This window comes from Eulemur rufifrons, chromosome 10 (genome assembly GCF_041146395.1).
Source record: "Eulemur rufifrons isolate Redbay chromosome 10, OSU_ERuf_1, whole genome shotgun sequence".
NCBI lineage: Eukaryota > Metazoa > Chordata > Mammalia > Primates > Lemuridae > Eulemur > Eulemur rufifrons.
The window spans coordinates 14373546-14397434 of NC_090992.1; the positions used below are offsets into that span (position 1 = coordinate 14373546).

Genomic DNA, 23889 nt, shown 5'->3' on the forward strand with positions numbered 1-23889 from the left:
GTAGGAAGCCTAAGTAACATGATCTAAGTGTGCAATCTTCTGGTGATTTCATTTGCTAGATATTCAACAAACACATATTAATTGTGTGACTTTTGTGCTGGGCTCTCAAGTTGGGAATTTCGTTAACTCGACCAAGTTGGAGGCAGAGATTATGCCATTTTACAGATGAGGAAATAGAGGCTCAGGGGGATTGACTTATCCAAGGTCACACAGGCAATTAAGTGGCACTACCGGGGCTTGAACCTAAGTCTACAACCTTTTCCTCTTTGGTGACACCCTGTTAGAGAAGGTGTAAGTGTCTTCCCCTGTCATGTGTCCACCGTGTATCAGGACTGGGTCTTTACAAACACCACCTCGACCAGTCCGTACAGTAAGTCCTAGAGGTAGATGACGTCAGCCCATTTTACAGTGAGGGTTGGCAGTTGAGCTCAGCAGGGGTTCCTGAGCTGGGTTTGATGATGGGACTTCTGGAGGTGCACGGATTCTGTGGAATTGCACACAAGCATGTGTTGCTATTTGCATTTTTCTGGGTGAGAAGAGAGAGGATGGCTTTCATGGAGTCTGAAAAAGCAAAACAGAAAAAATGAACAAAGTGAACCCCTGAGCTCAAGGGAGGAGTCACAGTGACAGCCCACATGCACTGAGCCCCGGCCAGGGCCAGGCACCCGCACGGCCGGCTGAGCTGTTGGTGCTGGGAGGCTGAGGGTGTTCCCCGATTTCACAGGTCGCTCAGCTGCCAGGTGGCCTTGCGTGGTGACTGAGTTTTGCTTGTTTTCCATCATCACCTCTATGGCTCGGTTTTCTTCTAGTAGAATTTTTCTTCCTCTTTTGTGGAGCTGAGAATTATTAAAAGGCAGAGTGATATGCTGTGCTTCGAGAGGTCAGTGCCGCTTTCCAAGTCACCTGTGTTCCCTGACCTCTGGGAACAAGCCTGGTTGGATGGTGGTTGGTTAAGAGAGTGAACAAATGAATAAACAAACAGATGAATGAATGAGTGGAAGGGAGAAGTACCTCTTCCTTGGTATTTTGGATCGGCAAGACACGAGTACAGCTCTGATGACTTTTATTCAAGGGTGGCAGGTCATTGTATCATTAGAAGTTTTGAGGAAGCTGAGATCAGGCCCAATGTTGATGACCCTGCAGAACCCGAGTGACCGGAGGAGCCCCAGGGGCCGTGTCCCTTTTCCCTGGCAGGCAGTGGTGTGAGAGTGGGCGAGTGCCCCCTTCCCCAGTTCTCTGCCGTGACGTGCAGCTCTCCACTGCGTGTGACAAGGCTGGCAGGGCTGGACAGTCTCGCTGCCCCTGGAGCCTAAGGCCTCTTGTATCCCTGCCCAGGCTAAAGCCCCCGTTTGACCTGCTGTGGTTTCTTGCACCCCAGCATGGCTCAGCCCCCAGTGTGGCGCAGCCGTGGAGTCCCTCAGAGCAGCAGCAGCCCCAGCTTACAGCTGAGAAAACAGGCTCAGACGCTCGAAGTGACTCATCCAAGGCCACACCAGTGAGCGCTGGACCTAGACCTCAGGCCCTGCTGTGGCTAGCTCTGAAGCCATGCATCCTCATATTTGTATTGCCGGGAAGCTTCTGGAAGGTCAGCCACAAACTGGAGGCCTCATGAAATACGGAGGCCACTCCTCCCTCCTCTGGCTGGAGAGCTGGCTGGCGTCCAGCTGGGCGCGGCCGAGGGTTTCCCGCTGGTGTGCGGGGAGAGTGGGTCTCCCCCACCGCCCCACCCACGGGCACTGCCTCTGCCTCTGCTGGGCTGAGTGGAAGAGACTTTGCAACAAGCAGGGCCCAGGAGCTGCGCCCTGGGAGGCGATTCTGGAGTGTGTCTTGCAGCTCCTGGTGCTGTCCCCCTTCCCCACCCACCTGTATCCCTACTTGGAGAAAAAAGAGAACGCATCTTTGCACACATGAAAAGAACCTGAAAGAGTGAGCCAGGGAGGGGGCCTGAGTTCATGCCCAGAGCACTTCGTACTCTAATTTTCCCTCCTGTCGCTCCGCTGGGCTGGGAGCCCCGTGAGGGCTGGGTCTGGTTTTCCCCCAGGACCCGCTGCCTAGGCGGGTAGTAGGTGATGAGGAGGAAATGAGATGAGTGAATGAACGCTGCTTCCAGTCCAGGAACAGCCTGTGTGGTCCTGCTCGGGTCCATCCCCTTTCTGGGCCTCAGTTTCTCCATCTGAGCTGATCTTCAGCTGATGTTGTGGGCCAGCAAGGCCCTGGGACTGCAGGGGACGGGGAGAGGCAGGACGGTGCTGGGATTCTGCGAGGACTTGGCTGGCCTGTGGGCAGCGGGGGGAGGCGTCTTTGGAGGTTCTTGGAGCGCAGGAGACAGGGCAGCCGATGGGCACCTGTGTGGCCTGCTGGGGGTGGGGTGCGGGCGTGGCTGAAAAGCCTGTTTTTGGAAGGTTTAGGTTTCCCTGGCAACTTGGTTTTTCTTTTTCTGAAAAACGAAGCACCCAACAACTCATTCTGGGCGTCAGAGCCTCCTGTGAGGGTTGGGGCTGATTGGAGGGTGAGGACCAGGCAGATGGGCGGGCCCTGAGGCAGGCAGAGGAGGGCTGAGGGCAGGGGCACCGAGTCCTGGGGCACTGGTGGCCCTTGCCTGGATGAGGGCTGGGCCCTGGGGGTCTCCCCATCTCCAGGGCTGGGTGCCCTGCTTATTGTTACTTTGCCTTGTGTTTTCTGCAGATCATGATCGAGTTCTGTCCCGGGGGCGCTGTGGATGCCATCATGCTCGGTGAGTCCTTGATCTAGGGTGTTGTGGGGAGGCGGGGGAGACTTGCTCGGAGCCCTAAGTCTGGCTCCTGGACGGCTCAGTCTGGGACTGGGTCCTTCCCCACCACCTCCAGTGATTCCCACGGCTTCTGTGAGCACCTTTCATCTTTGTCCCTTTTAGGGGCAGGGTTTGGGTTCTTGGAGAAAATTCAGGATTTGCACAGGAAGACCAGCACTCCCTGTTCCAAAAGCCGTGTGTCCTTGAACTTGGCACTCGCCCTGTCGAGCCTTCTTGACTTACGTATGACGCCTCCTTTGCCCGACCCCACAGCTCTCTTAGGACGTGAGACGGAGACCCATGAGGGAGGTTCTTTGAAAAGTGGGGAAACCCACCCATTTGGTAAATGCTCAGTAGGGATGTTGTCCGGTCTTGTCCTGGGCAAGCTTGAGCAGTAGCGACAGCAGTAAAACATTAGCCAGGACCATTTATTTGTGAATAGTCACTATATGCCAGAGATTACAGTGGCTGTTTTCACATGTGTTTTCCTCATTCAGTCCTCACGTGTAAATGAGAAGGAGGATCTCTTTCCTTGTGGCTGGACTGACACTTGGAGAGGTTAAGGAGCTCACGCGGAGTCACACAGCAGAGCTGTGAACCCGGGTCTGGGCGACCCCACTCCTAATTGCTTCCCCTCCCGCCCCCTCCCCTGCTCCTGCCAGCCTGCGAGTGAGGGTCTGGGGCTTGGGCAGTCTGAGTGGCGAGTCTGGGATTCTGGGGGGCTCAGGAGAGGAGAGGCCTCAGTATAGTGCTGTGCCACTGAGCCACTCTTTTACTATGAAGAAGGTATTTTCCCCTGAGTTTATCTCAGGAGGGAGCGGATCATAATCCCGAAAGACACAATCCCAAACGCCATCACCCTGAATGTTGAAATCCTGAAAGATCAAAATCCCTAAAGTCTGAAATCCCAGAAAGCACAATCCTGAAAGATCAAAATCCCGAAAATATAATTCTGGAAAAAATAATAAAAAATTCTTTATAAGATATTGATTTACATTTTAAAAAGGGATTTATTTGAGAAAAACAAAAACATGACAGAACACTTCATAAGCCACTTTACACAATAAAATATGCGATAATAGTACACATGTTGGTGCAGGCATGCACACTCAGGGAGACGGCTGGCACGTCAGGGTAGAGCAGCTATAAGCGGACGAGCCGTGTTCCCAAAGAAATAGGGCAAGGAGGGAGAGGCATAGACACATGTCGCTCGGGCTGGTAATTGTGTGCACCCCGTTTCATGGCTGTGGTTGTGTGAAATACCGTGACAAGCAACCTACGTCTTTTGATGAGATCAGTCAAAAGCTCCAAGGGGTCACCACCACGTGTACGTTAGCCCGAAGAGCTGAGATCTTGAGAAATTTTATCTTTCAGAAGTACAGATGGATGAAAAGGACATCTCTTCGCTTATTAAGGAAGTTTCAGTGTTTTTATGTAGACCCACAGTGATGACACACGAAGTCAACCTTGTGATAATGCACTTTCATGGAATCATATTTACCAAAAGTACATAAAATGAATTAGAACTCTCTATTAAAAAATTGCTGCTGACATTCCAGCCTTGGACTCTCAGAACCAGCATAGCAGTAATCTCCTTTTATTGCCTGTTTTCCACACTGAGAACTGAGCATGCTCTATCTATCGAGCCCTGCCAGCATCAAATATAATCATCCCATTTTACAGACCGGGAAATAAAGGTCCGGAGAACCTGAGCAACTTGCCAGAAACTACACAGCTTGTGAGAGGCAGTGCCTGGGTGCCGGCCTCGCCTGTGTCCTCCTAACGCCCATGCCAGCTCCGAGCCCAGCCCCTAGCTGGGGACACAGAGGTGAAGGATGAGGCCACAGGGAGGGGAGCAGCCTGTGGACCCCAGAGGGCCTGGCTTCCCAGGGCAGTGCGGTTGGCGCCTGCAGCCCTGGCCGGTGTGCCTGTTTTTACCACTCCTGAGGGACCTGGGAGGAGAGTTGAGCCTTGTGGGTTCCTGGCCAGGCAGCCCGGGGAGAGGCAGACACGCAGTGGGAGGCGCAGAGCAGAACCCGGGATGCCCAGCCTTGGGGCCTATGGCCTGAGAACGGGGTGGGCCAGGGGAGCTGGCTCTCCTGGGCACAGAGGTCTCGGGTAGCAACATAACGCAAATAATCAGGAGGGTGACATGGGACGCAAAGCACAGGATGTCATCCTGGAGTCTTCTCACTCCCTTCCTCCCGCCGCCTCCAGTTGGTCCCACATCCCCCCTCCCAGTCCATTGCTTGGAGCATCCTTCCTCCTCGCTGCCTTGGCCGACAGCCAGGCTGCTGTGATGACTTCCAGCTGTGCCCCTGCCAAGTTCAGATTCTGTCTCTGCCCTGCTCGGAACTGCACAGACTGCCCGCTGTGTTTCAGATAAAACGCGGCCTGCACGGCGTGGCCCCCAAGGTCCTGCAGTCAGGGCCTGCTGACCTCTGACCTCAACTCACTTCCCCCTCCTCTGTCCCCTCATCTGTCCCCTCCCGCCACACAGGGGTCCGTGGCACATGCTGCTGCCTTTCCCCGGAATGTTCTTCCCGTTCCCACCTGCTCAGGCCTGCTTATCCCTCAAACTTCAGAGAAGTGTCCACGGTAACGTGTGTGCGTGGGTGTGTGTGTCTCGCCCTGACTCGCACACAAAAGGCTCTTGGCGACCGGCCCTCCAGCCTCTCCAACCCTCTCCCTTCCACATCCCCTGGGACCACCACTGGCGGCCGGTGGACGTTTCGTTTAACACCAGCCCGTGTCAGCCGTGGCTTCTGCTGGTTCCTTGACCTGGAGTGTCCTTGTCACACCCGCTCTCTCAAATCCCTGTTCTTCCTTCAGGACGCAGCACAACTGTCCTTTCCTCTGGGCAGCCTCCCTATTCCCTGCCCAGCCTGACCTCCCACATCCCCACACCCCACTCTGTTCCAACCATCGCTCACCGTTTTCACGTCCCTCTGTGCGTCCCTGCACCGAGCACAGAGCCTGACACGTGGTAAGCACCCGCTCGGTGTCTGCTGACACAAGGATCTCTACATCGCAGTCTGGCTGCTTATGAACCTGAGCTCTGAAGCCAGACTCTCTGGTTTGAATCTCAGATCTATGACTTCTCACCTGCATGACCTTGAGCAAATGACTTAACCTCTCCAAGCCTCAGTTTCCTAATCTGTAAAATGGGGACAATAATTGTGCCTGCTCTGTGGGATTGTTAGGACAAAATGGGTCAATACACGTAAAGTGCTTGGAAGGGAGCCCAGTACACAGCGAGTGCTTCATAATCTTGGTGGCTTTTGCGTTTCTCGTAACTGGAGTGGGCTGGACACTCAGTTGCCTGCGGTGAGTGCTTGCTGAGTTGACGGCACTTCTCTGTTTCCAGAGCTGGACAGAGGCCTCACGGAGCCCCAGATTCAGGTCATTTGCCGCCAGATGCTGGAAGCCCTCGACTTCCTGCACAGCAAGAAGATTATCCACCGTGACCTGAAAGCCGGCAACGTGCTGATGACCCTGGAGGGAGACATCAGGCTGGGTAAGGGCCCGGGGGAGAGGCGGAGCCACGCAGCGGCCACCTGGGGGTGTGGGCCTGGCCTCTGCTGGCGGCAGGGAGCTTGGGCCTGCTGGGGAGGGTGGGCTCCTCACTCCCACGACCTCTGAGGATGTTGCCAGTTCTACCCCCTCTTCTTGCTGCTTTCTAATCACGAGAATTCGAATGAGAGTGATGGGTGGAGGATGACCTTGTTCCCGGGTGGAAAACAGTAGCACATCAGACATACATGTATGTCAGACATGTATGTATTTTTGATGGCTCCTCTTTTTTTGTATCTTTAATTTTTTTTTTAACCAAAATAGCACATACCTGTGCTACCTGCTCTCATACCTCCCTTCGCCATCCAACCCCAGGGACAAGCACTTTGAACTCTTCTTTTGTTTATTTCTGCATTGCTAAATAATATGCCTATAATGATGTTTTTAAAAGTAATGGCTTTTTAGCTGGGTGTGGTGGCACTGGCCGATAGTCCCAGCTACTGGGGAGGCTGAGGCAGGAGGATCACTGGCGCCCAGGAGTTTGAGGCTGCAGTGAGCTGTGACGACGCCACTGCACTCCAGCCTGGGCGACAGAGTGAGACCCTGTTTCAAAAAAAATCTAATGGTTTTTATTGTTTGATGAAAAAATATGCTTTATTATACTAAGTCTACATAGTACATGAAGGTTTAAAGGAAAAAGCTAGAAAGTATCTTCACAGAAATGTGCACCAAATGCTGGCCCAGGTTGTCATCCAGACGCCGGGCGGTGGGGTGAGTGGGGAGTCAGAGACAGTAACGGTGGAGAGGTGATAGAGTCGTGCTCTCTTTCTTGTTTCTTTGGCTACATTCAACTCCACTTTCTATTAATATCTTTCTCTGCCCATTAAATAATTCATTCATCTTCCCCCACAACCCTGTCCTTCCACTGTAGAAGTGTCACTATTTATAGTTCTTCTAGTGGCTACCGTGATATCTTTAAGGAACATTTAAATTATGTCCCTGAGAAACCGCACCACTGTCCCTGAGCCTTTGTCCCTGAGAACTGCAGGGAGAGTCGGGAGGGGGGAGCAGAGAGGGGCGCAGCACAGCCAGAGATGTCCTCTGCAGCAGGTGGGCGGGCGGGGACCTCCTCGGGCCACAGAGCAAGCGTGGCAGGGCCCAGGGCCTGGTGCAGGTGCTAGGGCCGGGGGTACACAGGGACGGAGGTCTGCCCCTGACCTGGGCCTGGGGATCGGGAATTAGAAGAGGCTGTGTAGGAGCAAAGTCTGCGCTGTGTCGTAAAGATGGATAGGTGTTTGCCAGATACACAAGGTTGGGCAAGGCGGTCCAGAAAGGAGGAGACCTGTGGGCAGAGACATGGAGGGGAGGAACAGCAGGGGGTTTGGGGAAGAACAATACTAAAAATAATAACACACATCCACCGAGTTTATGAGGCACCCACTAGGTGCCAGGCATTAGGCAAGGCACTTTCTTATATATCGTCTCATTGAATCAACACACCAGGGGTAGGGACTGTACCCATTTTACAGGTGAGGACATGGAGGCCCAATGTGAGGGGAGATGCCCAAGAACCTACCGTGAGGGAGGAGGAGTGCAGGGTCTGGACTGAGAGCAGGCTAGGGACTGCCTCGTCCAGGGGCAGAGGGAGAGTGGCCGGGAGGGCTGGGGCAGGGAGTATCCAGAGCAGAAGAGAGTCACATGTGCTCTGGGAAATTCAAAGGAAACACTCACCTTGGGCAGGAATGGAGGAAGGGCCCCAGCATCTGTGGGCCGCGTGCCCAGTGGGTTCTCATTTCCCAGGCTGCACACCCCCACCCCAGACACCCTAAACCTGCAGGGCGCTGACATGCTCAGCCGACTGCAGAATCCCACTCAGAACCAGCACGGTGGGGGATGGAGGCAGATGGGTGCGTCGGGTTTCAAGATGACTTGGCGTATCCAGTTGAGAAAAGCAGGAAGCCAGTTAAGGAGGAAGAAAGGTTGAGGGAGAGTTGGTGTGTGAGCATTCACGCAATTCCTCCTGGGCCCTCGGAGCCGCGGTGTGAACACCCACTGATGGGGCTCTGAATCTGCAGCCTGACACGCAGTGGAGAAGGCCTGGGTGTCTGAGTGTCATCTGTCTGTCTCTTCTTATCTTCCTGGGACCGTCTTGGGCCCCTGGAGCCCTGCCCCCCAACGTCCTTGTGCAACTCAGGGGTAACCGCAGACCTTTCTCCAAGCAAGGGCATCACTGCGTTGGAGACAGTGTCTGTGCTTCTCAGCAGAGTGGGGATGGAGTGGGTGGGCTGAGCAAAGCACAGCCTCCATACACAGACAAGCCTGGTTCAAATCCCGGCTCCACCACTTCTGCTGCGTGGTCTGGAAACACATCTTAGCCGTTCAAACCTCCATTCTTTCAGCTGTACGATGGGATAACAATAGGACCTCCTCAAAGGGTTACTGTGACAAGTGGGGTGAAATATACAAAGTACGATCACACGGAGGCAGGTGCTCAGGGTCATATCCCTCTTTGGTGCTGAGCATTTCGCTTCTTCCTTGTGTTAAATATTTGCTTCTGTCTAGGATTTCAGACTTCATTGATAGTTGCCCAGTACAGCACAAGCTCCGGCTCTGGGTGGGAATGGAGCGAGTCTGGCTTGGCAGGTGGGGCCTGTTTGTGCACAGAGAGAAGGAGACAGTTGGGCTATGAAGTGTGGTGTGGACTTTGAAGTCTGAATTCCTGGGTTCTTTCCTGGATCTGCGACTTGGCACTGGGTGACCTTGGATGAGTTACTTAGTGTTTCTGAGTCTCAGTTTCCTCACTCTCAGAGTGGAGTAATAGTCCTGCCTCATGGACTTGGTATGATGACTTCCTGGGACAGTACATCCAAAGCATCTAGTAGGTGTCCACATCCTAGATTCCAGCCAATGTTACATTTCTTTTCTGCGCCAAGGAATGTCTCAGAGCAGCTGCTGTAAGGTGGAGTGTTCCCCATTCTCCAAAGAACCTGTGTTCCTCTTCCAGGTGCTTCTCTGAAGATGGGAGGTGAATTTCACAACTTCTGGGGTCCTTTAAGTTCCAGGCAGTGGTCTCAACTGGCCTAAAAGTCAAAGTGCGCAGCATAACCTTGGAACACAGTGGGTGCTCAATAAATAGTCACTTCCAGCATTTCCATCCTCCCCTAGTCTATGATTACCTCAGGATCTCTAACTCCAAAAGACCCCCGATGTTCAGGCAGCCTGGTGGGTGGGCCAGGCAGGAGCCAGTCACCTGCCTGTCACCCAATCCTCACCCCAATCCAGCCTTTCTGTTTCCTGCTGCCAGCAGGCTGGGTTCCTGGTTCTTTCATTATAGCTACCATGCACTGAGCTCATTTAATCCTTGAAGGAGGTTTTGGGACCTAGAAAGACTAATTAACTTACCCAAGGTCACACAGCTAGTAAGGGAGCAACTGGGGTTCAAAGCAAGGCATCTGGCTCCAGAGCCTACGTGCTTAACCACTACCCTCTTGTAGACTTTTTTGGTGACACATGATGAAAACCCGTCTCCTATGACTGAGGCAGTCAGGAGAATATGTGTATCATGGAACCAAACTGGGGAGCAGAGATGGCTGGGCCTCATGGTCAGCTGCAGCCTGGAACATAAATGCTGTTGTGACTGTCTCTCGCCTCTGCCTTTCTGTGCACGTGGGTTGGGCTCCCAGACCAACCTTCTCCATGAAGCTTCTGGCAAGATCTAGTTTTACATTTCCCAGGATCACTTCCTGCAGGTGGAACCAAAACTCACCATTTGAGGTCTCAGTGTCAATAATCCCAGTGAAGGGCTCTGATTGGCCTAGCTTGGCTCAGGTGGTGATCCCTGGACCAGTCCGTGAGGCCCAGGAACAAGGGCTTCTTCTCCCATAGGCCCAGCTTGTAGTCAGTCTCTCTGGTAGAGGGTGGGGTCAGGTGACAATATGGAAGTCCCACACCACCCCCGTGGAATGGTCTGGTTGTCTGGGGAGAGGCAGAGAGGATTCCAGAGGCAGAGAGGATTTGGACTGGAAAACACATTGTGTTTTTCACCTAAACTGGCACAGCCTTGAGAATCACATAGTCCCGGCTGAGGGGAAATGACTGAGGCAGAAGTCTTGATGTATTTGTGACTGAGCTCGGGGGCGAGTGTCAGAAAAAGGCCACGTGACATGGGGAGAAGAGAGAGTCAATGAGGGCAGTTGGGGTAGGAAGCCAAAGGTGGAGGCAGGTAATGATGGGAAGACAAAGTATTAAGTTTGTCATGTTAAGTGGTCACAGGTATTTAGTTGCCTAAGAAACAAAAGAAAACAAAAACAGAAACCTTACCATGTAGAGCACTTCTTCCGGACTGACATTCAGCTAGATGATATGATCCCTGTTCAATAGATGGGGAAACTGAGGCTCAGAGAAATGAAGCCATTTGTGATCATGCTAGAGTCTTCTTACTTCCCTGCCAGGCACTGTTTCCATGACACCCCTGGGAGGGCAGATCATGCCTGGAATTAGGAGACGCTTCCCTCTTAATGAGATCAGGTGTGCTGCTGGCCTCCGTGATGCGAGGAAGGAGGCCCCTGGGGTCCCAGGGCCAGGGTGGGAGCCTTTGCTTTCTCCTGTCCCCACCTTGGTTTCAGCAGGTCCCAACACCTCTCTAGGCTTTGCTTCCCTGCCTGTACTTTGAGGGGCCTGGCTAGTGTTTGTCCACATGGGGTATTGGCATTTTGGATGGGACAGTTTTCATGTGCAGGAGGTGCAATGTCCCCGGCCCTCCCTCAGTAAACGGCAGGAGCACTCTGGTTCACTGTGACAACCAGACCACATGCCCACACCCCACCTTCATACACTACCTGGGGGTACCTGGCACCACCCCTAGTCGAGAACCACCTGGAAGGTCTTTCAGACCTAGGATTTGAGGGTAAGCCCTGCCAGGCTGGACAGTGGACTGGTGCAGCATGGGCTGAGGGTCCAGCACAGGCGGGGGTGCAGAGCCGCAGGTCGGCAGTGGTTCAGCTTTAACTGGCCTGGCGGTGGCTGGGACAAGGCTCCTCGTACCTTGGATTCTTCCGGTGGCCTACAGTCTAGGGGACAGATGAGAGACTCTCTTATGAATCTTCATACATTCTACGTTCACTGCTTTCGTGTGTGTGTGTGTGTGCATGTATGTATGTAAGATATAATGCATTTTATATTATGTATGTATTTTTTATTCTATAGGTGATACATGATATTTATACATGTATAGAAAAATATATACAAAGATATTCATTGTAACAATATTTGTAAGAGCAAGAAATCAGAAATGATCCAAGTATATGTACTCCATTAGAAGATTAAATAAGTTATGGTACTGTCATCCAATGGAATCTTTTTCAGCTATTGAAAATTAAGTTGTAGAACATGTATAATCTCTTGTAAAGATGTCTAATACATACTATGAAGGGGAAAAAAACAACTTGCAAGATAGTATATTTAATCTAATTATATTTTTTAAGGTAGCAAATACATAAATATTGTATATCTATAATTTTTGTATGTATTTATATATAATTTTTACATACATAAATAAGAAAATCTAGAGCTGTATGCAGCAAACTCATAAATGTTTATCTCAGCTGGGCGTGGTGGCTCATGCCTGTAATTCTAGCACTGTGGGAGGCCGAAGTAGAAAGATTGCTTGAGCTCAAGAGTTTGAGGTTGCAGTGAGCTAGGCTGACGCCACTGCATTCTAGCCCGGGCAACAGAGTGAAACTCTGTTTCAAAAAAAGTAAAATAAAATAAAAAGTAAAATACTATATAATAAAATAAATGTTTATCTCTCTGTCATGTATAGAGACCTTTTAATCTATAAATGTTTGAGTCTTTAATGAGTGACATTGCTTTAGTAATCAAAAAAAATTACATACACACAAACACCCAAGTGAGTAGATACATAGCCCTATAGACAATTTGGAACGATAAGACCCACAGAGGGGAGAAAAAGTCACTCCTAATCTGCCAGAATGAACCACCCCTCACTGTGGGCCTCCTTCCAGTCTCTTTCTGTGCACAGAAAAGTAGGATCAGATACTGGGAAAGATCACAACTGGGTGACCTTCTGCAAAGTACTTGTTTCTCTTAACTTCAGCTTCCTCTTCTGTAAAAGGGGGATAATAATTTGCCCTAAAAGGTCGTAGATATAAATGACATGCATAGGAATAAATATGCGATGATACGCATGTCTCTGCACAGCGCGATGCACCTGGTAAGTTCTCAGTAAATATTAGTTTTTATAAGATAAACATGTGCTTTTTAAAAAACTGAGATGATCATATAGTAATACATTCAGTTTTCTAGTCCGCCTTTTAAAATTGAATAATATCAGCATGTCCCCCCATATCCTTAAATATTTCTCAGAAACATGATTATTTTAATGCTTTTCTTGTATTCCATCACATGCGCAAATCATAATTGACCTGTGACAGCCCTAAAGGGGATATTTAGGGTTCTCATGAGTTTTCTCATGAGGCTGATCACGTGCTTCTCGGCTAGGTAATGCAGTGAGGCCTGTGCTCGTGGTGGGTCTTGGAGTCTCCTTCTGTAGTCGGACCTTGAAGAGCAGCTCTCAGAAGCAGAGTTGCCAGACGTGTGCAGCGCGTCAGCTGTTCGTTCAGCCCTGGGCCGGCGCGCCCTCCACACTGGCCGCGCCATTGGACACTCCCCCCAGTGTCACCACATCCTGGCCCCCACTGGGTTTTACTTAACAGAGAAAAACCAAAAACCCACAAGACCAAAAAACTTTGCTGTGTATGCATTTCAGTTTTTTAAACCATAAAAACAATATGCTCCATCAAAAACATTTCAAAGAATTAAAGTATATAAAGTAAAAAAGCTAAAGCCCCCTCTGTACATGCCCCCTGCAAACACCAAAATCCCACGTCCAGGGAGATGGATGCTATTAAGTTTGATGTGCGGCCTTCCAGACCCTTCCATGTGTGTGTATTCAGACACGGACACACAATATGCATAATATCAGTCTTTTAAGATACAACTGGAAGCACACTGTACATACTATAACACGCATCGGTCAGTCAGCAACATGTTTGGGACAGTGTGTTGTGGACGAACTTCCAAGTTAGTGTGTGCAAATGCAACCTCATCCTTTTTATTTTTAAAAATGTTTAAAAATTTTTATGGATACACAATAGTTGTACTCATTTATGGGGTACATGTGATATTTTGATACAAGCATATAATGTGTAACGATCAAATCTAAGTAATTGGGATAGCCATGGCCTCAAACGTTTATCATTTCTTTGTCTTGGGAACATTTGCAATCTTCTCCTCTAGTTATTTTGAAATATACAAAAAATTATTGTTAACTATATTCACCTATTATGCTATCAGACACTAGAGCTTATTCCTTCTACCTAACTGTATTTTTTCTTTCTTTCTTAGAAAAATTTTTATTTTTAATTATTCTGGGTACATAATTCATATATATATATATGTGTGTGTGTGTGTGTATATATATATATATTTTTTTTTTTTTTTTGAGACAGAGTCTCGCTCTGTTGCCCGGGCTAGAGTGCCGTGGCGTCAGCCCAGCTCACAGCAACCTCAGACTCCTGGGCTCAAGCAATCCTTCTGCCTCAGCCTCCCGAGTAGCTGGGACTACAGGCATGCGCCACCATGCCCGGCTAATTTTTTCTATATATATTTTTAGCTGTCCAAATCATTTCTTTCTATTTTTAGTAGAGACGGGGTCTTGCTCTTGCTCAGGCTGGTCTCGAACTCCTGACCTCGAGCGATCCTCCCGCCTCGGCCTCCCAGAGTGCTAGGATTACAGGCGTCAGTCACCTTGCCTGGCCCTGAATCTATTTTTTAATCAAGATAAAACTGTGCCCCAGAGCCCTTGGAGGAAATTTCTCCTTGTAGCCTGGGTTCTTCTCTTAGCAGTGGGTGTGTGAAGGAAGGCTGAGAGTGTTGGGGGTATATTTAAAGATACATTTCATTCATTATTTTTTGTTAGTCCTTAAAGGAATACATGTTTTTCAGAGCAAAGTGATGGAATTCAGAAAAGTGAAAGTCTGACCACAGACAACCATTCAAGCAATTTGGTGTATTTCCTTCAAGTCAATTCAATATGCATTTTTGCCCTTTCTTAGGGGAGCATAATTCTGAGTATACAGTATAGGTGAACTGTGCATCCCCACTTAACCTTATACGGTAATATAAGTATTAGTATGTAAATAAAATCTTTAACATTAAAAAATCCTTCAAAACTAATTTTAATGACTACAGAGTATTCCATCGTATGGGGGTATATCACACTTTTCTTAATCTATTATAAAAGGTTTTGAAATCATTCCCTGACAGCTGAGCAATTATGGTTGTTTTTAATTTGTCACTGTTACAATGGCACTTTGATGAATATCATTATGCATAATTTTTTTTTAATTTAAGACTATTTCATTAGGGTCATTTCCTAGATTGGAATTACTGGATCAAAAGAGTATGGATATTTTAAAGGTTGTTGCTGTTTACTGCCAAATTGCTTTCCTAAAGACTACTGCCAGTTTACGCTGTCATTAGCAGATAGGAAAGTGCCCATCTCAGTACTTCCTTATAGCAGCAGAAATCATGTTTTTAATGATCTTTAATTTGTTAGATGGAAAATGGCATCTGTTAGTCAAGCTGGAATGTACATCTCTGAGTTCACATCACGGGCTTTTACCCCAGGGCCGTGGGTGGAGGAATGCCCATCAAACACTACATCTGAGGTTTTGTCTTGCAGCTGACTTTGGTGTGTCTGCCAAGAATCTGAAAACTCTGCAGAAACGAGATTCCTTCATAGGAACGCCTTACTGGTGAGTTGTGTGGCTTCTGGAAACTGAATGGTGGACTGATCGCTAAAACTCCCCAAGGTGACCTCTGGGTAGTAGAGAGGGAGAAGAGCCAGAAGGCAAGGGGGCTGCAATAGCACCCGCCTGACAGGGTCACTGTGGGGATGAAATGAAGTGATGCACATGGAAGGTGCTCCCTTAACAGTAACCACACTGGAATTCCTAAAACAGGGCTCAGCTCTCGATTTACCCAGCGAGCACGCCAGGAGTGCCAGGCGCTGGCGGGGCACGGGGCAGTGAGGACGAGCAATACAACCTCAATTCCGACCCTGTGAAGTCCCTCCGGACCTCTCTAGTCTGCTGTTTCCTTCTTTTCCAGAACTATCCCTTTAAAAACAAAACAAAACTCTGTCACTCGATTTCACACCTACCTACTTTCTATTCACAAGTTTTTCACGTGCATTACTTGCCACTGTGGAGTTTAGGCTCCTTCCTGCTTGCTTGTTACTCACCCTTGCTTTCTCTCTCTCTCTCCTTTTATTCCTCCTTCTCCGTTTCTCTCCCATCCCTCTCTGCGCTGCTGTGCTCCCTCTGCCCCTCTGCCCGGTTTCGGCCTGGCGCGGTCCCCTCTGCCCCACCCCCCTTCCCCAGGACTCTGTGTTCCGGGTTGCGTCTGCCGCCTTGTGGCGGGCGCGGGGAACTGCAGCAGGACGCGCAGGCGGCCGCGTGAAGGCGTTTTCCTGTGCGAAGACCACGCCGAGAAGACGGTGGGATGGAAAGTCATGCAGATCGTAATTCGGGAGCGCTGCCAGCCCCCGACGTTGGCTCGTGCAGGCCCTTGACTCCGAATCTCCAAGAAGCACCGTGGAGGCCAGATTCTTAGCCCTCTGTTGTCCCTTGGTTGGTTCAGGATGGCCCCCGAGGTGGTCATGTGTGAGACCATGAAGGACACCCCGTACGACTACAAAGCCGACATCTGGTCCCTGGGCATCACGCTGATAGAGATGGCCCAGATCGAGCCGCCACACCACGAGCTCAACCCCATGCGGGTCCTGCTCAAGATCGCCAAGTCGGACCCCCCCACTCTGCTCACGCCTTCTAAGTGGTAAGGAGCAAGTGGGGTGCTTGGTGCGGGGTCAACGCCCCGGACAGGGGGCAGGCGGGATGGGGGAGGTGCAGTGTTAGGGGGAGTCAGGGAGAGGCCAGGCTGGGGAGGGGGGGTCTTCCTGGACCCTTTTTGCCTCTTTTCCCCTATGTGCTGCTGACATGAGAGCGTCATCAGAGCAAACCAGGTGACCCAAATAAGCTGGATCCCACTGAGGGAACAAGAGCCCAAGCCAAGCCCCCACAGCCACGTGGCACAACCCTGGGTGGGAATGGGGGCTGGGGTTCAAATCCCAGCACTGCCGTAGTGCACTGTGTGGCCTGGGCAGGTCCCTGCTCCTCTCTGGTTTCTACATCCCCGTCTGGGCAGTGATGTCCCTGAAAGGGGACACCTCCACCGCTCTAGCTCCTACAAGTGCCCTCTGCCCTTTAAGGGTGTGTTTGGAACAGCAGAGTCTGCACTCGCCCCCTCCGAGCTCACTGCTGACACCTGTCCTCCCAGGTCTGTGGAGTTCCGAGACTTCCTGAAGGTAGCTCTGGACAAGAACCCAGAAACCCGGCCCAGTGCCGCGCAGCTGCTGGAGGTGAGTGGATCCCCCGCCCCTGCCCCTCCTTTGGAGGTGGAGGGACCCCGAAGGGTGGCAGCCAGGCGAGCTCATCGGTGCCCTAGAAGCTGGATGCCTTCCTCACCCCGCCCAGGCTCAGGCACGAGCAGCTGTCTGTCATCAGCCAACATTCCCCAGGCACCTCCCGGATGCCAGCTCTGTTGGGAATGCCTCGGGGAACAAAGCCACTCAGACCCCTGTCTTCACCGAGCGTCTGTTCCAGTCGGGGGGACAGGCGGCAAACAAACAAATATGTGCACGTGTTAGGGGTGGCCAGAGCCATGGAGAAACATGCCACAGCACGAGGGCAGGGCCTGTGCAGGGAGGAAGGGGAAGGACGCTCTGGGTGAGCAGCCGCCAGCAGGGGTGAGGGAGCGAGGCAGATGGCGCGAGGGCGGAGGCCAAGGTCTGGGGCGGGAGTGCTGGGAGGAGCCAGGAGCCCAGGAGGGGGTTGGAGACGAGATCGGAGAGGGAGAGGCACCAACGTGTCCACCTCCGGGTCCGATGATTCGCTGAGAGAACACACAGGACTCAGCACATTGCCGTCCTCCCCACTGGGACTTAACACAACCAAAGGACACAGAGAGAACTCAGTGCAGGGAAGAGGCACATGGGAGGTGTGGGAGCCAGGCACAAGCTTCCCGAGCCCCCCAGTGCGGTTTCCAGTTCATTCCCCGTGTTGTCCACCAGGGAAGCTCATTAGAGACTCAGTGCCTGGGGTTTTAACTGGGGGGTGGTCACACAGGCACCCTCTGCCTGGCGTGGCCCGAAGTTCCAGACTCCAGAAGGAAAGCGGGCATCCAGCCTAAGCCGTATTGCTTGTACGAGCAGTCCGGGGAGAGTGGGCCACTCTCACCAGTTAACGGCGGGAGCCCTCTCCAAATCCCAGAGGCAGCTAAGGCTCTGGCGTCATAAGCAGGCATTTCACAGGCCTGCTGTGCCAGCTCTTTTCTGCACATGGGGCCGGGTCATGGAGGGTCCTGCAGGGCCTTGCAAGCTGGAACCAGGAGCTGTGTGCAGTGGGCGAGAGACAGCATGTGACTTCCAAGGGTCCCTCTGGCTGCTGTGTGCAGAGTCAGGGATACTTGGAGCACCTCGTTAGCTGGCTGTGTGGCCTTGGCGGGGAAGTGGATGATGGTTTTTGAACTATTGGAGGTAGCTGTGAGCCGCCCTTCGCCTGGGCCTGTGTCTCGCGTCAGAGCGTCACAGCTAGCTCACACCAAGTGAGCGCTGGCATGTTCGCAGCAGTATTCTGAGAGCTGCACCTGCCCAGCGGTCCCCAAATCTTCCTATTGCTGTCCCCATGCCATCACTGACGGAAGAGATATAAAGCAGGCTGGGTGACACAGAGGCACTGCCCCTCCATTGCCCTGTCCACTCTGGTCCTTGCCCATGTGATGGCCCCTGAGGTGTGGCGGGAGGACAGGAGGAGATGACACATGGAGCACTGAGTCTTGATATTCACTCAGCACTTCCCGACTGCCCACCGCGTGCCAGGCACTGGGCCTGTGGATGACACATCAGGACACAGCATATTCCTCTGGGGTGTGCAGCTTAGTGATTATCAGTGTGAGCCAGGTGGGAAAGTCCTGGGTTCGAATCCCAGCTTTGCCACTCACTGGCTGTGAGACCCTGGGCCGGTGGCTTGACCTCTCTGTGCCTCAGTTCTCACTCTGAAATGGTGATTAGTGACAATGCCCCCCTTACAGGGTCGTGAGGATTAAATGAGAGATGCTGTAAGTGCGTGACTTAAGCACTGTGCTCAAGGAATGTTTGATGCATTGAATTGATTGATTGATTAAAAAATGAAAAGGAACCAGAATGCAAAATGAGGTCTGTCTATTAGGGGTCAGTATCATCCCTTTTAAATTTCTGTAATCTATTTGAAAGCAAGTATCTGGAGTGCCCAAAGGCCCCATTTTCTGGGCGCTGTGGCATTTGGTGGGGAGGGGCTGGGGTGGAGTGAGGCTGCTGTCACCATCAGATGCAAACGCTCCAAGCCGGTTGGGGTCAGTTGTTTCCTGTAAGCAGGCACCTCCTGCCCTGACACATCCGGCCTCTAGAACATTCCACTGGGAAAAGACCAGCTGTCCCCCATCCCCACATGGCAGCCCTGGAGCCTCAGCCTGAGCCAGGAATTTCCGTTCCATAGTTGGAAAAAATGTCCTGCCAGAGGATCCTTCGTGTAGGACAGACAGGGTTGCAGAAGAAGGGAGCTCTCTCGAGATAAATGAAACACCTTTCGTTTATTCACGTGCCGCCGTCGGCTTTCCCGGTGAGGGCGGGGAGGAGCATTGTTACACCCTGAAGGGGAGGGACACAGGCTTGAGCAGGGAGGTGGCTTGCCAGAGGTCACCTGGCTGTGAGTGGCAGAGGCCCAGATCTCGGCTTCCCATCCCCCTGCACTGCTGTTCCTGCCTGTCCTCAGGCCCTCGGCGTCCGTCTGCTTCCAGGAATTGCCTCCTGGCCCTCATCTTCGCCCGAGTCCCTCCTCGGGCTGAGTGACACCTGCCCCTGTCGGCTTATGATTCATTCGTTTACTCACACAGGGTCACGTAGTGCTTAGTGACGCAGACTCTGAACTCAGGCACGCCCAGCCTGGAATCTGGGCCGTTCTCACTCGGTGCCTCGGTTTCCCCATCTGTAAGGTGTGGACAGTGCTTGCCGCACAGAACTGTGTGAGTGAGTGAGATTCTGAGTGGAATGTTCTTAGCGTCACGGCTGTCACCTGTGAGATGCTCAGTAGATACTTGTGGAATTTGTTCCTTGCCCCAGCTGCTCTGTCACAGCTGTTCTTGTCAAGGTCATCAGTGATTTCCGTGCCACCTGTAGTCAGCTCGAGCCTTGGTGCCCGTCTTGCGGCCATCAGCAGCGTCGGCCGCAGTCGACCCCTCCTCCGTGTGGGTGCTCGTGGCTTTCCTTCCCTCTCGCTGGTCGCTCCTCCTCTGTGTCCTTCACCCGCTGCCCTGCCCCAGCCGGCTAGCGTGAGAGTGCACCGGGGTCCCCCCAGCCCCGCACCCCTTCGCGGTCTCTCCCAGTTTGTCACACTCCCGGCTGTGTGCCTGCAGCCCAGACCGCTCTCCTGCCCCCAGACTTGGTGTCCAGCTGTTGGCTGTCCACCTCCCCGGTGTCCAGCGTGCGTCTCAAACTGAATACGGAGCATTTGCATCTTGTTCCGAACATGCCCCGCCACTGGCTTTCCATCTCAGTCTTCGGCGTCGCCGCCCTCCTGGCGACTCGGGCCCCAAACCCTGCCGCCGTCCCTGATTTCTCTCTTCCTCTCACACTCCGTGTCCATTCCATTGCGAAATCCTCAGAACATGCCCAGAATCTGTCCCCTTCCCACCCCTCCATTGCAGCCACTGCCTGGGCAGCCATCGTCCCTCACTCAGGTTGTCACCGACTCACTGGTCTCCCCGCCCTCTTCCAGTAGCTTCTCAGCACAGCAGCCAGAGGGAACCTTTCAACAGGAGCCAGCTCATGTCCTTCCCCTGCCCAGGGCTCCCTAACAGCCCCCATCTCACTCCAGAGTGGCAGTGACCCACAGGGCCCTGTGTGAGCTGCTTCTCCTCTCCCCGTCGCCCCCTCACTGTGTCCCAGCCACCCGGCCTCTGTGCTGGTCTTCAGACTGTCACTCTGCCTGGAATACCCTTCCCCCGATGCCTCTGCAGTTGCCTGTCCCTCTTCTTCAAGTCGTTGCTCACATGCCAGCTTCTCGGGGAGGCCTCCCCCAACCGCCACGTGAGACTCAAACCTGCTGCACCCCACATCCCCAAACCCACCTTCCCTGCCCTACTCTCCATTTTCCCGTGGCACACAGCACTCAGAGGATATAATTCACTTGTTTATTATGTTTATATATGATATATGTGATGCATTGTTATATAACATGTATCATACGGTATATATTATATGATAAATGTTATGTACTATATGTTGAGCTTCCTGACCAATATGTTAACTCCTTAAGGGCCGGGCGCGGTGGCTCATGCCTGTAATCTTAGCACTCTGGGAGGCCGAGGCGGGTGGATTGCTCAAGGTCAGGAGTTCGAGACCAGCCTGAGCAAGAGCGAGACCCCTGTCTCTACTAAAAATAGAAAGAAATTATCTGGCCAACTAAAATAAATATAGAAAAAATTAGCCTGGCATGGTGGCGCATGCCTGTAGTCCCAGCTACTCGGGAGGCTGAGGCGGTAGGATTGCTTAAGCCCAGGAGTTTGAGGTTGCTGTGAGCTAGGCTGACACCACGGCACTCACTCTAGCCCGGGCAACAAAGCGAGACTCTGTCTCAAAAAAAAAAAAAAAAAAAGTCCTGTTATGACCCAGGAATAGTGCCTACCTAGTATGTAAAGAGCCCTCAATAAGTATTTGCTAAATAAATTTACTTATTTTTATCTGTTAAATAACCCTTTCTCCATGCCAGGTATAGTATTCTAAATGTTAGCAAATGATAACTAATTTAATCCTCCTAGCAACCCTATGAAGCAGGTACCTTTCAGATCTCCATTGAACAGATGACAAAACTGAGGCACAGAGAGGTTAAGTAGCCTGCACAAGGTCACACTAGCTTGTAAATGACAGAGCTAGGACTCTGGTCTTGGTCATTTGGTTCCAAAGTCTGTGCTCTTGACCACTCTGGTAAGCTGTTTTTCCGAATGGATGAAGGAGAGAAAAAAGGAATGAAAGGGAAAGAGAGGAAGAGAAAAAGGTTGGAAGGGAAGGAGAGATGCTGACACCTGAAAACTTGAGAGCATTATTAGGCATTTTTTAAAGCCAGTCTTGGAGTGTAGAATCCCTCTGGCTGAGGGTTTCTAAGCACAGAGGAAAAATAGGCTCAAGTTCTTGGAAAGGATGTCTGTTTAGAAGGCAAGAAAGGGCCTGGCCAGAGGGGTGGGAGCCAGTTGGCGAGCTGTGTGATGTTACCCTTCTTGGCACCTCGGGGCTGTCAGCAGAGATGGCACCGAGCAGCCGTTCCTGAAGGATTGGGTGGGTGAGTTCCCTCTGATCTGGCCGTCCCCTGGGGAGACGTTTGTCCAGACAGCCCACCCCGTGCAGGCACCCAGCTTGTTTGGCCAGCGTTTGGCCCCCTAGGAAGGTTCCACACCTTCCGTTGCCGCATAGCCAGAGCTTCGTCTCTCGGATGGGCCTTGGCAGTTTGGGGGCTGGAGGAAAATCTTCTCTAAACACATTCGTGGAGACAGCGGGGCTGGTGCAGTGGCGGAGGAGGGCTGTGCTTGGTCCCAGAGCAGATTACAAAACAGTGTTTGGGTCTAATCAGCAACAGGAGAGGCTCCCCCGTCTGCTGCCCTGCTCGCTCACCCCTCCGCCCCAGGCTCCCCTCCCACAGCTTCTTCCTCCACCTCCTAAGGACCCCAGGGTGCTCAGGGGAGGCAGTGGAGCAGATGGTTCTGCTTCAAGAAAGCCAGGCTCCTGGCTGTGATGAAAAGCCACTAATTTGGTCAATATGTGGGATGCCCCGATGAAAACATGGTATTTCCAGAAGCCTGTGCCTGCATTATTTATTTCTGCCAGGTCTGCTTCAGTCACTTCAATGAAGGATTCCAGGGCATCTTGCTGAAGTTCATATGTGTTAGGTTGTGCAGTGTGCAGCTCAGGGACCTTTGGGATCTTGGTTCTTACCCTTGGTTCCAAAAAACTGTGCTCTGTGGGCATGCAGGAAGGAATAGGAATGGCTGGAGTGCAAAAGAGGCTCCTCAGATGGTGCTGCTGCTGCTGCCACCAGTGGTGGTGACGGTGGTGATGGTGGTGATGGTGCTAATGTGATGATGATGGTGGTTATGATGGTGGTGATGGTGATGGTGGTGGTGATGATGAGGATGGCGGTGATGATGTGATGGTGATGGTGGTGGTGGTGGTGATGATGATGTGATGGTGGTGGTGGTGGTGGTGGTGATGATGATGTGATGGTGGTGGTGGTGGTGGTGGTGATGATGATGATAGTGATGATGGTAATGATAGTGATGGTGATGATGGTGATGGTGATGGTGGTGGTGGTGGTGATGATGAGGATGGCGGTGATGATGTGATGGTGGTGGTGGTGGTGATGATGATGTGATGGTGATGGTGGTGGTGGTGGTGATGATGATGATAGTGATGATGGTGATGATGGTGATGGTGATGGTGGTGGTGGTGGTGATGATGATGATGATAGTAGTGATGATGGTGATGATAGTGATGATGGTAATGACAGTGATGGTGATGGTGGTGGTGGTGGTGATGATGATGATGATAGTAGTGATGATGGTGATGATAGTGATGATGGTAATGACAGTGATGGTGATGATGGTGGTAATGATGAGGATGGCGGTGATGATGTGATGGTGATGGTGGTGGTGGTGGTGATGATGATGTGATGGTGGTGGTGGTGGTGGTGGTGGTGATGATGATGATAGTGATGATGGTAATGATAGTGATGGTGATGATGGTGATGGTGATGGTGGTGGTGGTGATGATGATGATGATGATAGTAGTGATGATGGTGATGATAGTGATGATGGTAATGACAGTGATGGTGATGGTGGTGGTGGTGGTGATGATGATGATGATAGTAGTAATGATGGTGATGATAGTGATGATGGTAATGACAGTGATGGTGATGGTGATGATGGTGGTAATGATGAGGATGGCGGTGATGATGTGATGGTGATGGTGGTGGTGGTGGTGGTGGTGGCGATGATGTGATGGTGGTGGTGGTGATGATGATGATAGTGATGATGGTTATGATGGTGATGGTGATGGTGGTGATGGTGGTGGTGGTGATGATCATGATGATGATATGATGATAGTGATGATGGTGGTAATGATGAGGATGGCGGTGATGATGTGATGGTGATGGTGGTGGTGGTGGTGGTGGTGGTGATGATGATGTGATGGTGATGGTGGTGGTGGTGGTGATGATGATGATAGTGATGATGGTGATGATGGTGATGATGGTGATGGTGGTAGTGGTGATGATCATGATGATGATATGATGATAGTGATAATGGTGGTGATGATGATGATACCTGCTATATTTCGAACACTCGCTATAATGCTTAGAACGGCCACACCATTTATCATAGCA

General features: G+C 51.5%; 1 protein-coding gene across 1 annotated transcript in view; it reads left to right on the forward strand.

The window, feature by feature from the left end:
• STK10 (serine/threonine kinase 10) overlaps positions 1 to 23889 on the forward strand; it is a 105523-nt gene that overhangs the window by 40972 nt on the left and 40662 nt on the right. The window contains exons 3-7 of the mRNA XM_069483857.1: positions 2686 to 2734; positions 6138 to 6287; positions 15048 to 15120; positions 16007 to 16201; positions 16703 to 16784. Coding sequence (XP_069339958.1) covers positions 2686 to 2734; positions 6138 to 6287; positions 15048 to 15120; positions 16007 to 16201; positions 16703 to 16784 — 549 coding nt within the window. The remainder of the gene's footprint in view (positions 1 to 2685; positions 2735 to 6137; positions 6288 to 15047; positions 15121 to 16006; positions 16202 to 16702; positions 16785 to 23889) is intronic.